The following is a 12,384-nucleotide window of genomic DNA, read 5'->3' as shown; positions in this document are numbered from 1 at the left end:
GGGAAAATAGTAGTTCCTTTCTGAAGGGCTGGTAGTTGTACAGAATACATTGCAGCGTTGCTGGGATTTTTGCCTCCATATTTTCTGCCAAAATTCCATTTCAGAACTCTTGTAGTCAGCAAGTGTAAGACTTTCATACAGATGCATGACAGATGAGTTGGCAGAATTATATAACTTGACATGGGTTTGGTAGGTTCTTCTTCGCTTTTTTTTTGGGGGGTAGGTGGAGGATATTTTTAATATTGTCAGATTTTATGTTACCTTTTATATGACTTTGGTGACAGAAATAATGTTTAACGAGTAGTAAGTACCTAACATGTATACATACATACAAAACAAACAGGAAGAAGAACTAGAATGACTAGTGATACTGATAGAGAGAGAAAGATGGAAGAATATGCAGGGGAAAATGTACATGCTGGAAAACATATTTCCACTAGCATCCATTGTGTGTAAAATACACTCAGTGTTTCAAGTGCTGGATTGCAGGGGAAAGACTGTGATTGTGGGAAATGTATTACGAGTTGTCAACCTTTTTGCTTCCAAAAATCTTTGGAGAGTTGATCAGTGTGTATTGGTTGTACGATTGTCTTTACTGTGCCTACTGTATCTGTTTGAGTAAAGTTGTTTTCCTATTGATAGATCATATTTCCTGCTTCAGTAATTCATTTGGATGTTTTTCTTTTTGTTTGGATTATCTTATTGGGCAGAAAGATCATACTCATGGTTAGGAAAGGTCATCTAAAGAGAAAATAAGCAGAGCTGTCGCTTTCTTTTTGTTCTCTGGCACAGATGTGTTTACCCCAGGAATTGGGACAAAAGAGTTTAGGTTTTTTTTGTCTTGCCCAGTTATAAATTCTCATGTTGGCTCTTCCTTCTTGCAGGAATTCTTTATGGCACAATGACCTTAGAGCTTGGGGGAACGGTCAACATCACCTGTGAAAAAACTGGCTACAGTGCAACAATTGAATTCAAACTAAAGGTTAGTAAATGCTATGAGTGGACATGAGAATGAGCATTCTAATATTAAAATGTGTATATTATCAGATCATACCATAGATACAATCTAGCAATTGGTGATTAGAGAAGAAAAAAAAAAAAGAAAAAGAAAAAGGAAAGAAACATAGGACAATATAATTCCTTTTTTATTTAATGTTTTCTTCTGGGTCCAAAAGTCTTGACCAAAACTTACAGCTCTGTCTTAATCTCTGCTCATAAGAATACTCCCATTGCAGTGCTTGCATATTGCCAGTTATGTGAACCTTACAAGCAACTTAGCTGGAGGGGTGACAGGAGGAAGCAATAGTCTGTCTCATTTCCAGCAGTGGCATCTGTATGTGTCTGGGAAAGTGTGCAAGAACAGGGATTAGTGATCTAATCAGCAACTCAAGTATTTTGTATCTTGCTGAGAGTATATATGTCCCATGGACATTTTTCATTCTCTGAAAACTTTGGAGTGTCTTTTTAAACTTCTTCAGATCCCTTGAAGAAGAACTCAAACTCGGGCTCCCCTCTTCCATCCTGCATGAAAATTAAGTTGTTCATGGCACATCAAACAAAGATAACAGAAGGGTTTTAGCTAACATTCAGATCAGTTTAATGTCCAGCATTATGAGCAGTTATGTGTACTATTTTTTGCAGCTGTCTTTGCTATAGAAGCGCTCACCAAATGCAAAGGCTAAACAAAGGTTTCTCAATTATGTACAAATGGCTGGCTCTTCTGAAAATGTTCCTGCTGTTTTTGAGACAAACTGATTTAAAGCTAAACAGTCATTAGGGAAAAGTGTGCATTGTGCATGTGGAGAGAAACTGTATTCAGCTGAGATTGTAGGGGGAAATTAAAAGTTAAGAGGCTATGTCAATTGAAGTTTTGCCTCTTCAACACATGGGATATGTGAATAGACTATCAAAAAGGCTGAAGAAAATTTCTTGCTGTCATTTTTCTTCTTGTTTTTACAAGAGTTAATCTCTATTAACAGAGTCCTTGGCAAAGTGGTGAGATTAGTAATAGCAAATGACAATTTCCTTCAAGATATCATCACATGACTTGCATATCATCATGTTTTTATATTATTTGCCCTTTTCAGATTTCTTAGCCAATCCTAGTAATTTGGATCAGCAAAGCTTTTGAGAAAATACAGAGAACAATTTAGTTGTGGCACGATTAGGCAGAAGTTGTAATACTGAAAGCATTCAGGGCTGTTCACATTGGATTTCATAATGCATTTTATTTCATAACACTCAACATACATGCAAATATATTTTGTTATTAAAATAATTTTGAAAGCATTTCTTCTTACTTTGCAGCCATTTTTAGGTAACAATGACAGTGTTAATCAAATATCGGGGAAAATTAAGCTTGGCAAAGAAGTTCTGGCTATTTTGGAGGGCCACTGGGTAAGTAGTGAGTATTGAGTAAATTCTGAGTTAAAAGAGGTGAAAATAACCTAGTTACAAAAAAGGGTCATAAAGAACTGGAGCTCTTTAGGAGTTGAGTAAATGCCACTTTCAATGAAGCGTCCTTTCGTAGTCAAACAGTCCTCAAGAATGACTTTAGAGTCAAGGGACTGTTACTGTTCGAGTATGTTTGAGAAGTTCCTAATGAGAATACTTTGTAAAATGTTCTGATATACATATTAATACTTGGAGGAATTGTTGAGGCACCAGGATGAAATACTTAAATTTGTTTCAGTTCTGATGACACTGGCACCATTGTTTGACAGCGATGGTCCCACTTCCTCTCTATTCTGAGTTGGAACCAGCGCAGAATGCAGAAATTGAATTTTGAAATTAGCATATGTAATTATTCTTGTCTGCGAATCTGAAATATTTTTTGTTTACAAAAATAGTAATTAGTCCTTCAGTTTGCATTATTTTTTGCACTCTGTGTGATTATTACAGTTAGGACCACTAAATTATGTATGTTACAGGACAGTGAAGTTACTATTAGGGACAAGAAGACCGATGTTTCGGAGACATTCTGGAACCCAACTTCTGATATCAAGCAGCGTAGATTACCTAGATACACTGTGAAGTTTGAAGAGCAAGATGACTTTGAGTCAGAGAAGTAAGTGCTCTTTAGAAGCACATATAATTATTCTGACAAATATTCATTATCTTCTTCAAATTATGACATTAGCCAGCCAGTAGCTGATGGTTTTGTTACTTCCTATGTTGGCTGATATTGACCTGTACAGCAAGAAAGCAGTACTGTTAAATACAGGCTCACTACTTAGGAGCCTTACAACCTCTACTAAGCCTATAATTAGAGAAATGTTTTCAATTATTTTTATAACCAGATTGTTACTCTTGATATTGCTTGTTTGTCAGGCTTTGGCAACAAGTGACTAAAGCAATAAATAATAAAGACCAAACAGAAGCTACTCAAGAGAAATATGTTCTGGAGGAAGCTCAGAGAAAGAGTGCCAAAGAGAGGAAACTTAAGGGTGAAGAGTGGACGTGCAAGCTGTTTGATCAGGATTCAGTCACGGGAGAATGGCACTACAGATACGCTGAGTGAGTGCTGGAATGTTTGTAACAAAACTGCTAGTTGAATGTTCAAAAGTGTCTCTGAGCCTCTTGCTGTGCTTTCAAGAGCAAGAGCTGAGTTCAAACTCGTGAAATTTGCAATGCTACTTGATACTCCAATTCACGTGTTTTAACCAAAATGTGTAATTTTGTAGCTGAATTGGTTATCCCTTTAGCAGGTGACTACATGTAATTTTGAAAAGGCAGGGATTACTACAGCAGGAAACTACGTTTCAAGCACTTATTTCAATGGACTTTTTCTGTGGTTTATTTTTTTTTCCCTATTTCTGGTTATGTGCCTCCACAGATTGGGATGCATTGTATGTATTTTCTGTGTCTGTGAAGTTTTATGATTCAAATGTGTGCCACAGAAGTGTTACTGTATGTTAGAAAGCAGTCTGTGGTGTCAGTTGTCATTGGAAAGAATAATTGATTCTTTTTATGAATGTGAGGCCAGCTCACCACGTGGAGAGCAGAATATTTTATGCTTACTGTGAAAAATGCTTTCAGTGAACAGCAGCATTTGTTAAGGTATCTAAATTAGATACCTGGATTGCAGTTTTGAGAGACCTTTGGGAGAGGAATGCCTTGTTCTTATCCAGTTACCTTAGACAGCATTTAACTCAAGTCACATTAAGCTAAGATGTATATGCAGTCTATGTTCACAACACCTGAAACAGCTGCAAATGTTTTAAAAAAGACACAAGAAGAATTGAAAGAAAATCCATGCTTAATCTGCACTCGTTAAAGCTGTGCATAATAATGATCTTCATGCAGCTGACTTGAGGTTTCTATCATGGAAAGGCTGTGCTTCATGGGAATGTCTGTCTTTACCTTTGGCAACTTATCATTCTCTAATGAGCTATGTCTTTTGCTTGATATTTTTCATTTTATGTCAATTTCTATTTGGAAAAGCACTGTTAACAGTCTGAACAAGCGAATTGTATGTTGCTCATTACTGCCTCTTGAAACCATTGCAGGTTACCATTAGCCACTTTGGAATGAAAGTAGTTCTGAGGCAACTGGATCTCGTGGCTTTTCAGGCTACACGTGGACATTTGGATCATTTTTTCAGTGTCTGACTTCTACACAGGGAGAAAGATTGTTAGCCTGTACATACGAAATAATTTCTGAGCAATAAAATATTATTTAAACTCTGTGATATTAATCATTTGTATTCATTTTGTCTAGTACCAGGCCGTGGGACCCTTTGAATGATATGATTCAGTTTGAAAAAGATGGCACAATCCAAACAAAAGTTCGCCATCGGACGCCGATGGTAAGTTCTAGTTTTGTTAGTAGGTGCAGCAAGCTCCAGGGACTCACATTCATTGTGTTATATGTGTAAAGGTCCTCAAAGCATAGGAAGGGCTAAAGAATACCATTGGTACCCTGTGAAAATGTAGATTACCCAGTCCATAGTCTTTCACTTCTGTGATGCATCCTGAGTGGTAGAGATGACTTAATCGACTAAGAATGTGAAGTAATGCCAACTTGAGTTCAGCAGTTTAGCACAGTTCTCCCTTAATGGAAAGATGCACAAACTTTGGGTTGCTTTTATGTCACAAATCTTGATTTGGAATTCTGTGAGATATTATGCTTTTAACTGTTACTGACAGAATGTGCTGCTTTGCTACAGTTCTGGTTCTGTGGAAGTAATTTATATGTTTTTCAATTGTAGGTTAGTGTTCCAAAAATCAAGCGAAAACCAACCAGCCAGAAAAAAGGGGAGTGTGGTTTCTCATCCCCCGAGCCTGATAATCAGGATTCCTCTGGAAGTGAAGGTAGGAGAAGACATGTTTACATTCAAACATAAGAAATTCACTTAAGCAGAGTTCTTTAGTCACACATATTATTATTATTTCAAAATGTTTTCATTGCAAAGTAAGACATGTTTTAGATAGCACTTCAGCATGAAGCATGTTCTGATGTCTGTATTGAGTATGTGGAAACAGATTTTTGTTGTTGAGACTGTCTGCAAAAATTAAACAATACCTTGAGAGTTTTAAGATATTCCTAAAGCTCAACTTGCTTTCCTTCTGTGCTACAGTAACTCTGTAATAAAACTTTAGTTTTCAATAGAAATTCACTTAGAAAACTTCCTCCTTGGTTTTGCAAGCTTGTCATTACTACTTTGTTCCATTTTGGATTAAGGACTTCCTTCTGTGAATTACACCCATCTTTTCTATTTTTCTAGCACAACTTATGAAGCATAATACAAGAATAAGGAAAAAAGGGGCAGACCTTGGTGAACTGCAGAGTGCCATTGAATCTATAAAGGAAACACAAGAAGACATTAAGAGGTAGTGCTCAATCTAAAATGTTTTAAAATGACTGAGAATACTGATTGCCCAGCTGTTTTGGAGGCTGGTGTATGTCATTCTCCTTTTAATGCCATGATGCCTTTGAAGGACTGGGAAAATTAGTTCAACTATCCTTCTTCTAAGTGTTAATTACTTATCAATATTATGTAATTTTCCTCAAAGTTTGTGTTCTGCGGGGAGCCCCAGCAAACTAGAAATGTCAGATTGTCTGGATGATGATTTACAAGATATTATGCTGTGTCTTACAGGGACATAATGGCTCTACGAAATCGAGTCACTTCTAATTCCCCACCTGTGGACAACCAGTTTTTGCAGCTGAAGCACTATATCTTCATTTTACTCCTGGTTCTGCTACAGCTTATCATCAATTTCTTGTTCAAATAGAAAGTGTGAACAAGGGCCTTTCTGAACTGGAATGATCAAACTCTTACTGGGGACCATATTTTAAGTTGGACTTTAAATGATGCAATATTATCTAAAGGAGCCTTGTAGCAACAACTTGCAGAACTTTTTGCCTCAGAGTCCATGGTTCAGAATCATCCTCCCGTCTACCCAGTTGAAGTAAGAATCGTGTAAGTGCCAGTACACTCTTGCTCCTGGTGTGTGCCTCTGTCTCAGACATACAGCATCAGCCTTGTGTTTTTTATTATGTCACATGCTGTACTGATGAATCTCCACCACAGAATAGATAAATTCAAAAGTCAGAGGTCAGGCACTGTAGGTTGGACCTGATTCCTGTTTTGGTAGAGTAATAAACAAGCAGACTTTGTTACATTTAAACTTACAATTTTTGTAACAAAGTATCTTTTAAAGTAGCCAGGCTTACCAACTTTTTTTTTTTTTGTAAATGGTGTTGGGTGTTTGGATGTGAACTTTTATTTAAGGTCAGATGAATACATCATTATGACTGTTAGGAACTGGCAAGTACAAAGCTGAAGTCTCTAGGAATTCTGCAATTTTATGTCCTTGATTTGTTTTGGAGGCGTGACAGTTTTTGTCCTGAATTACTACAGTGGCTTATAAGCCTTTTTTTTTTTTTTTTTCCAATTTTATAATTTTAAAACTTCAGGTTCTTCACAAAAACATTCCTGCATCTACTGTACAGAGCATGTTTTTAATAGCACAGCACCTGGGAAAGTACTGTGTTTGTACACTCACACCCATGAACTGCGAATACTGAGGTTTTAGGGTTTGTTTTTAAGTCTTGATAAATCTGAAAGTCCTGAATTTATATTGGAGTATGGCTGCGTCTCAGTAAGAAGGCAGACTACCAATGCCAGGACTCTTCTCTTATTTCAGAAACAAAACGTGAAGATGAAAAGTTACGCTTAGTATATAGGATGAGTTGAGCTTTCCAAAGGAGAGACTGTGTGGAACAGAATTTGGCCACTGTCAGCAGAACATCTGCAAATGAGAATGTGTGTTTACAAGGGAAGTGGCTTCAGAAATGGTGGGTTGGCTAACAAAACAAAAATAAGAACAAATGATAGTGAAACACTGTTTGTTACATTCATGGTGTATATATGCTACCAAACTGAATACTCAGTGCACTTATTCGTTAGCCGCAGCCATACCAATTTATGTGAACTTTAAATTTCAAATTAAAACCAGGGCTTGTAGCATTTTGTTCAAAGAACAACACGCATGTACAGAACTTACAGAATTTCAGCTAAAAAAGTGGTACCAGTGTTTATCTGGTGAATTCCTTCCGGCAATCAAGCCTTTCCATGTACATGTATCAAGTCAAAAAGTAGCCGTAGTGTTGTAAAGCTACTTTCAGCAACCCAGATAAGACAGCAGGAAGACGGGAGACACAAAGTATAGCCAAGTTTGTTTTCAGTGGGTCCTCTCAGAAATCAAATGGAAAGTTTGGAGCTGCCATGGCCTTGGGCAGCCTCAATAACTCTTCAAGTGATCTCACATTCTGTTCTGCATCAGTCTTGTCCAGCATTTGGTGAAAATTCTATTTACTTAGTCAAGCTCATTTGTTCCCATGGCTGACATCTACACAGCACTTCACTTTCTATTTCATCTTATCCCTTCTTTGGACCTCAGCTGTGTGAAAGTTCATTGCTTAAGCAGTCACTTCAGCTTATGTCTTACAGCTTCGTACTAGCATAGCTTGTTCTGGAATCAGTTTTTGGAATGTGGACTCTACTGTCTACAACTGATGACGTGGAATTTGTGAATATAGGAAGTTTCTTACTGTTAAGTTTTGTGTCCCTAACTTAAGTCTCCAACAGAAACTGAAGTTGTTTGCCATATATAAAATGACATAAAAAAAAAAGCAGAATACTATAGTATTAATTTAATCTACTCAGCATGGAATTGGGCCATTTGGTACAGTACTCAAATGTCAAAGCTTCATCTGTCATAACGATCCATTACAGGTTCCTAAGCATACTCCATGTGTGGGAGTAATATAAAAGAAAATGAGTGAGGTAAAAATAAAATCAGAATTTGAGCAATAACTTTAATCCCCTAAAATAGCTCTGCTAAATTTGTGGTGCTGAAAACTCTTGACTGACAGTTACAAGCTTTTTATCTGCCTTGTAAATGGAAATGTCCTTCTGCTCTTTTATTTTGATTTTAATCCTTCTATTTAAGATCAGTCACTAACACAGACTGGATGTATTTTTACATTCACTGTTCATGGATTTGACCCAGCTAGCTGGCTGGCAGCACGGTGTCGGGCAACATCAGACTAAACAAATGTTCCATATCTGAAATTCAGGTTCAGCTCAAGGCAAGTCAGAGTTGAACAGAGTGAGACAAAATGCCTATGTTTATGTTCCTTTTCAACTTATTTTTAGAGGTTACTTCTGTTGTAAAAGTGATTTTAGTCGTGGTCCAGGAAAGTAAAGAATATGTGATGAAACTTCTAAAAAGTAAAACTGCAGATTTCTGCTTGGCAGAATGATTGGATTTCTTAAATTCTAGAAAGTACATCAGAGTCCAGCATTTTGCTGGATGATGTTCCCCCGTGTGAACAGGATGGCATCATTTCCTGCCTTATGCTTGCAGTACAGCTGCCCTTGGGCCTGGTGTGTGAGGGCTTTTCTGTGACACATCACGATTGTCTGCCTACCCACAACGTGTGGCTGATCTTGAATATGAAGTATCTAATGGCGAGCTCTGCGTGAGTTACAGAATGGGCTGTACAGCTTGCAGATGTGTGAGGGCTGTAGCTTCCCAGTTTGTATGATTAAACAGCACTAGTTTGTTTTCATATTTGATTTAAAGATCTCGAGGGGGTGGTTGTTCTTTCTTGTACAGGAAATACCATCAGAAATTGTTGCCATGTGGTTTTATTGTTTTGTTTTCAAATGCACTCTATGCCTTTAATTTGCCATTAGGTACAGATTGCCTAGCTAGGTGCCCGTGACCTAGGTTAAAAGAGCAAATGTGAGATGTCACAGGGCACCATTTCAGCAGCAGCAGATGTCATGCATTTCACAGGTGGATGTCTTTTAAAGACAAGGCATTGCTTACTGAGGGCAAAGCCTGCTTTCCCCCCCCAGTTTAACCTTGTCAAGAAATTGTCTTATAGGTCTTCCTTCCAAATGGTGGATTCTCTTTCTTTCCTCTTTGTTTGCCACCCTCCTGTGCCTTTGGGATTTCCTTTATTTTTTTAATTTTTTTATTTTTTTTGCCAGACTGGTGTTTATGGAGCAGACTCTGGGTTCGATATGTAGTGTGTTTTCTTAAGAGGCTGTTACTTCACCACTGTATATGTAAATAACGGATAACAGGGGTTCTTCTGTACATCTGTAAGTTTTATTGGTTTTTAAGGGTACCCTCCAATCGCTGAAAACTGAGCGGATCGAAGCTTTGTAAACAGTGCCTTCCCGAGGGGTTTCTTGCTGTTCCCAGACATGGTTTGTCAAGTTTGTGCCATATGTAACACCCGACCTTTTGTGAAGGCTTGCGTGTTTGAAATTAGCTCCCCTGCTGCGTCCGACCCTCCGGTTACAAATAAAAATGTAAACTACAGCCCCCGAGCCCGCCTTGACAGCATTTCTTGGGGGACGGGGCCGTGAGGGGCGGGCAGGGAGGCGGGCTCTCGCCACACGGCCTTGCCTCACGCCGCCGCCCCGCGCATGTGCCGCGCTCCCCTCAGCGGGCGGTTGCCATGGCGGCGCGGCCCGGGCTGCAGCAGGAGGCGGCGGCGCTGGCGGGCGCGGTGCGCGGCGCGCTGGGGCCGCGAGGCGGGCGGGCGCTGCTGGTGCGGCCCGACGGCCGGGCGCTGGTGACGCGGGACGGGCGGCGCTTGCTGGAGGCGCTCAGCCTGCAGCCGCCCACGGCCAGGTACGGCGGCGGGAGGGCCGGGCCGAGGTGGGGAAGAGAAAGGGGCCGGGCGGGGCAGCGCCTAACACCCCGTGTGCCCCCAGGGCGATGGCGGCCTGCGCCTGCCGCCACCAAAGCGCGACGGGGGACGGCGCCAAGACGTTCGTGCTGCTGCTGGCCGCCGTGCTGGGCGCGATGCGGGAGGGCTCCTCGCGGCGGGCGGCGCGGGCGCTGCCGGCCTTCGAGAGGCGGGTGCTGGAGCGCGCCGTGGCGCGGGGCCTGCGGCCGCACCTCCGCAGCGCATTCCTCGCGGGCGGGCCGGGGGCGGAGCTGGAGGCGGCGGCGCTGGAGGCGCTGCTGGAGGCTCATCTGCGGGGTCGGCTGGGGCCGGGCGAGCGGCGCACCGTGGCGCTGCTGGGCTGCGAGCTGTGCGCCCGCTGCGGGGCACGCCGCCCGCCCGCCCTGCGCCTCCTCTGCGGCCGCTTCGCGCAGCTGCACGCCTCCGCCGCCGGGCTGCCTCTCGCCCACTCCAGGGTCCTGCCCGGCGTCCTGCTCCGCAGGGACTTCGCCGCCTACTGCCCCGCCGGCGGCCGGCTGCTCGCCGTGCTGGTCACCCGCTGCCTGCGGCCCGTGCTCGCAGCACCCGGCGTGGAGTGCGCGGTGCGATCCGAGCGGCAGCACCGGGCCGCGCTGCGCTGGTGCGGCGGGAGAACGGAGGCCGTGATGGAGAGCCTGCGGAGTAACGGCGTGAGGCTGCTGCTGTCCCGCGTGAAGCAGCACGAGGAAGTTATCTACTACGCGAAATTACACGGTGTGTCCGTGGTGGAGTGTTTGTCATCGGAAGAAGTGGCCCTTATCTCTGAAATCACAGGAATCTCGCCCTATGACCCTGCCGGTGATAGCGTGCAGAGGGAGATCACAGAGGCTGCAGTGGTAACGTTCTGCCAGCCCCTGCTGCTGGGCTCCCAGCGGTACGCGCACATTGGCTTCAGCAGCGCGGGCGCCTTCCAGCCCCACTGCCTGGTTCTGTGCGCTCCCGTCGATGCCGTTAACGAGCAGCACGCTGCCGCTCTGCACGGGGCCTTCACCATGCTGCTGCAGCTCTTCAGAGAGGTGGGTCAGGAGTGCGGAGCTGAGAGCCAGAATGGTGCCTCAGGTGTTGGGAGTGGGTGTTCTCCAGCTGCTGAAATGCAGATGGTGACAGAAAGTATTGCTTGTGGCAGCAGTCAGGTTTCTGAGCATCAGATGGAAGGCTGCAGGGGTGAAACAACAGCACAAAGTTCAGGTCTTGCTTTGCAGGAAAGCGAACATCCTGATTGTACGCCACCAGTCTCAGCTCCTGTCCCACACAGCAAGGAGCTGAATGTCTGCACCGATGGGACTGACTCGGCAGGGACACAGAAATTGTGTGAGTGTGCAGATGGGATGAACGAGAGCTACCCAGCGGTGTGCAGTCACAGGAATTACAGCACTGCTGTAGTCAGCACTGCTACCCTGCGTGAGCACCTAAGTGTCGATAAAGGCCTAGAGAAGGCTGGCTGTGGTGTTACACAGAGTTGTCCCTGCTCCATCCTAGAAGCAGGATCAGTTCTGCCGGTAGGAGGTTACTTTGAAATCCTGTTACATTATTATATTCAGCATTATGCAAAGCAGGTTCAGCAGTCAGCGGTTACTGTCATATCTAACATAGTTGCTGATGCTTTGTTAAGTATTCCCAAGGCCTTATGTGGAACAGAACGGAACGGCTTTACCAAGTTTTATTTTGAAACCACAGAAGCACTCAGGAAGAATCAGCCCCTGCCTGTGAATGAGAAAGGCTTGGAATCAGTTTATTGCAAATACCAGCTGGTAACTTCAGTTCTTCATTGTGTTACAGAGCTTCTCAATATTGATTTAATCATTGGTGTTAAGCGGCCACCACAGAAAATTGAGGATAATGATTCGGATGATGATTTCTGAAATTGTAAATAAAAACATTTTTGATAATGTGTTTCCCTGCATCTTCTTTAAAGTGGTTTCAGATTTCAATGCTGGAGGCTAAAAGATCCCTTTTTAGATCCACAGACCTAATATGCTTCTTAGAAGTAGAGGAAGAAAGAGGCTGACAGTTGGGATCTGTGTAGATCTATCTCCCTGCAGCCCATGGGCACTGCACGGGGCAGATCGCCACATGCTGCCAACGGAGGAGCCTGCAGTGCAGCAGTTTGAGGCCTGGAGGAGGCACGGCCTGTATGTACACCTCTGC

At 42.7% G+C, this 12,384-nt stretch overlaps 2 protein-coding genes across 10 annotated transcripts in view; both read left to right on the top strand.

Annotated features, from left to right (window-relative positions):
• The window catches only part of OSBPL8 (oxysterol binding protein like 8), an 82,554-nt gene extending 72,709 nt beyond the window's left edge, over positions 1-9,845 (top strand). For all 8 annotated transcript variants that reach the window (XM_085221570.1, XM_085221557.1, XM_085221563.1 and 5 more), the window contains 8 exons: positions 885-982; positions 2,308-2,397; positions 2,931-3,067; positions 3,331-3,516; positions 4,720-4,807; positions 5,210-5,312; positions 5,726-5,831; positions 6,101-9,845. In XM_085221570.1, coding sequence (XP_085077696.1) covers positions 885-982; positions 2,308-2,397; positions 2,931-3,067; positions 3,331-3,516; positions 4,720-4,807; positions 5,210-5,312; positions 5,726-5,831; positions 6,101-6,236 — 944 coding nt within the window. In that variant the 3' untranslated portion in view covers positions 6,237-9,845. The remainder of the gene's footprint in view (positions 1-884; positions 983-2,307; positions 2,398-2,930; positions 3,068-3,330; positions 3,517-4,719; positions 4,808-5,209; positions 5,313-5,725; positions 5,832-6,100) is intronic.
• An 85-nt stretch (positions 9,846-9,930) lies between these two features.
• On the top strand, positions 9,931-12,125 carry BBS10 (Bardet-Biedl syndrome 10). 2 transcript variants are annotated; one of them, XM_085221615.1, is made up of 3 exons: positions 9,931-10,160; positions 10,244-11,252; positions 11,439-12,125. In XM_085221615.1, the coding sequence occupies exons 1-3, from the start codon at positions 9,985-9,987 to the stop codon at positions 12,096-12,098; spliced, it is 1,845 nt and encodes a 614-aa protein (XP_085077741.1). In that variant the 5' UTR covers positions 9,931-9,984; the 3' UTR covers positions 12,099-12,125. The 2 variants fall into 2 exon arrangements, with proteins under 2 accessions (XP_085077741.1, XP_085077737.1); XM_085221611.1 differs by having other exon boundaries at positions 10,244-12,125.
• The last annotated feature ends 259 nt before the right edge of the window (positions 12,126-12,384 follow it).

This window comes from Meleagris gallopavo, chromosome 1 (assembly GCF_905368555.1).
Source record: "Meleagris gallopavo chromosome 1, MGAL_WU_HG_1.1, whole genome shotgun sequence".
Lineage (NCBI taxonomy): Eukaryota > Metazoa > Chordata > Aves > Galliformes > Phasianidae > Meleagris > Meleagris gallopavo.
The sequence above is the reverse complement of the archived record's forward strand: the minus strand, read 5'-3'. Positions and strand labels throughout refer to the sequence as shown.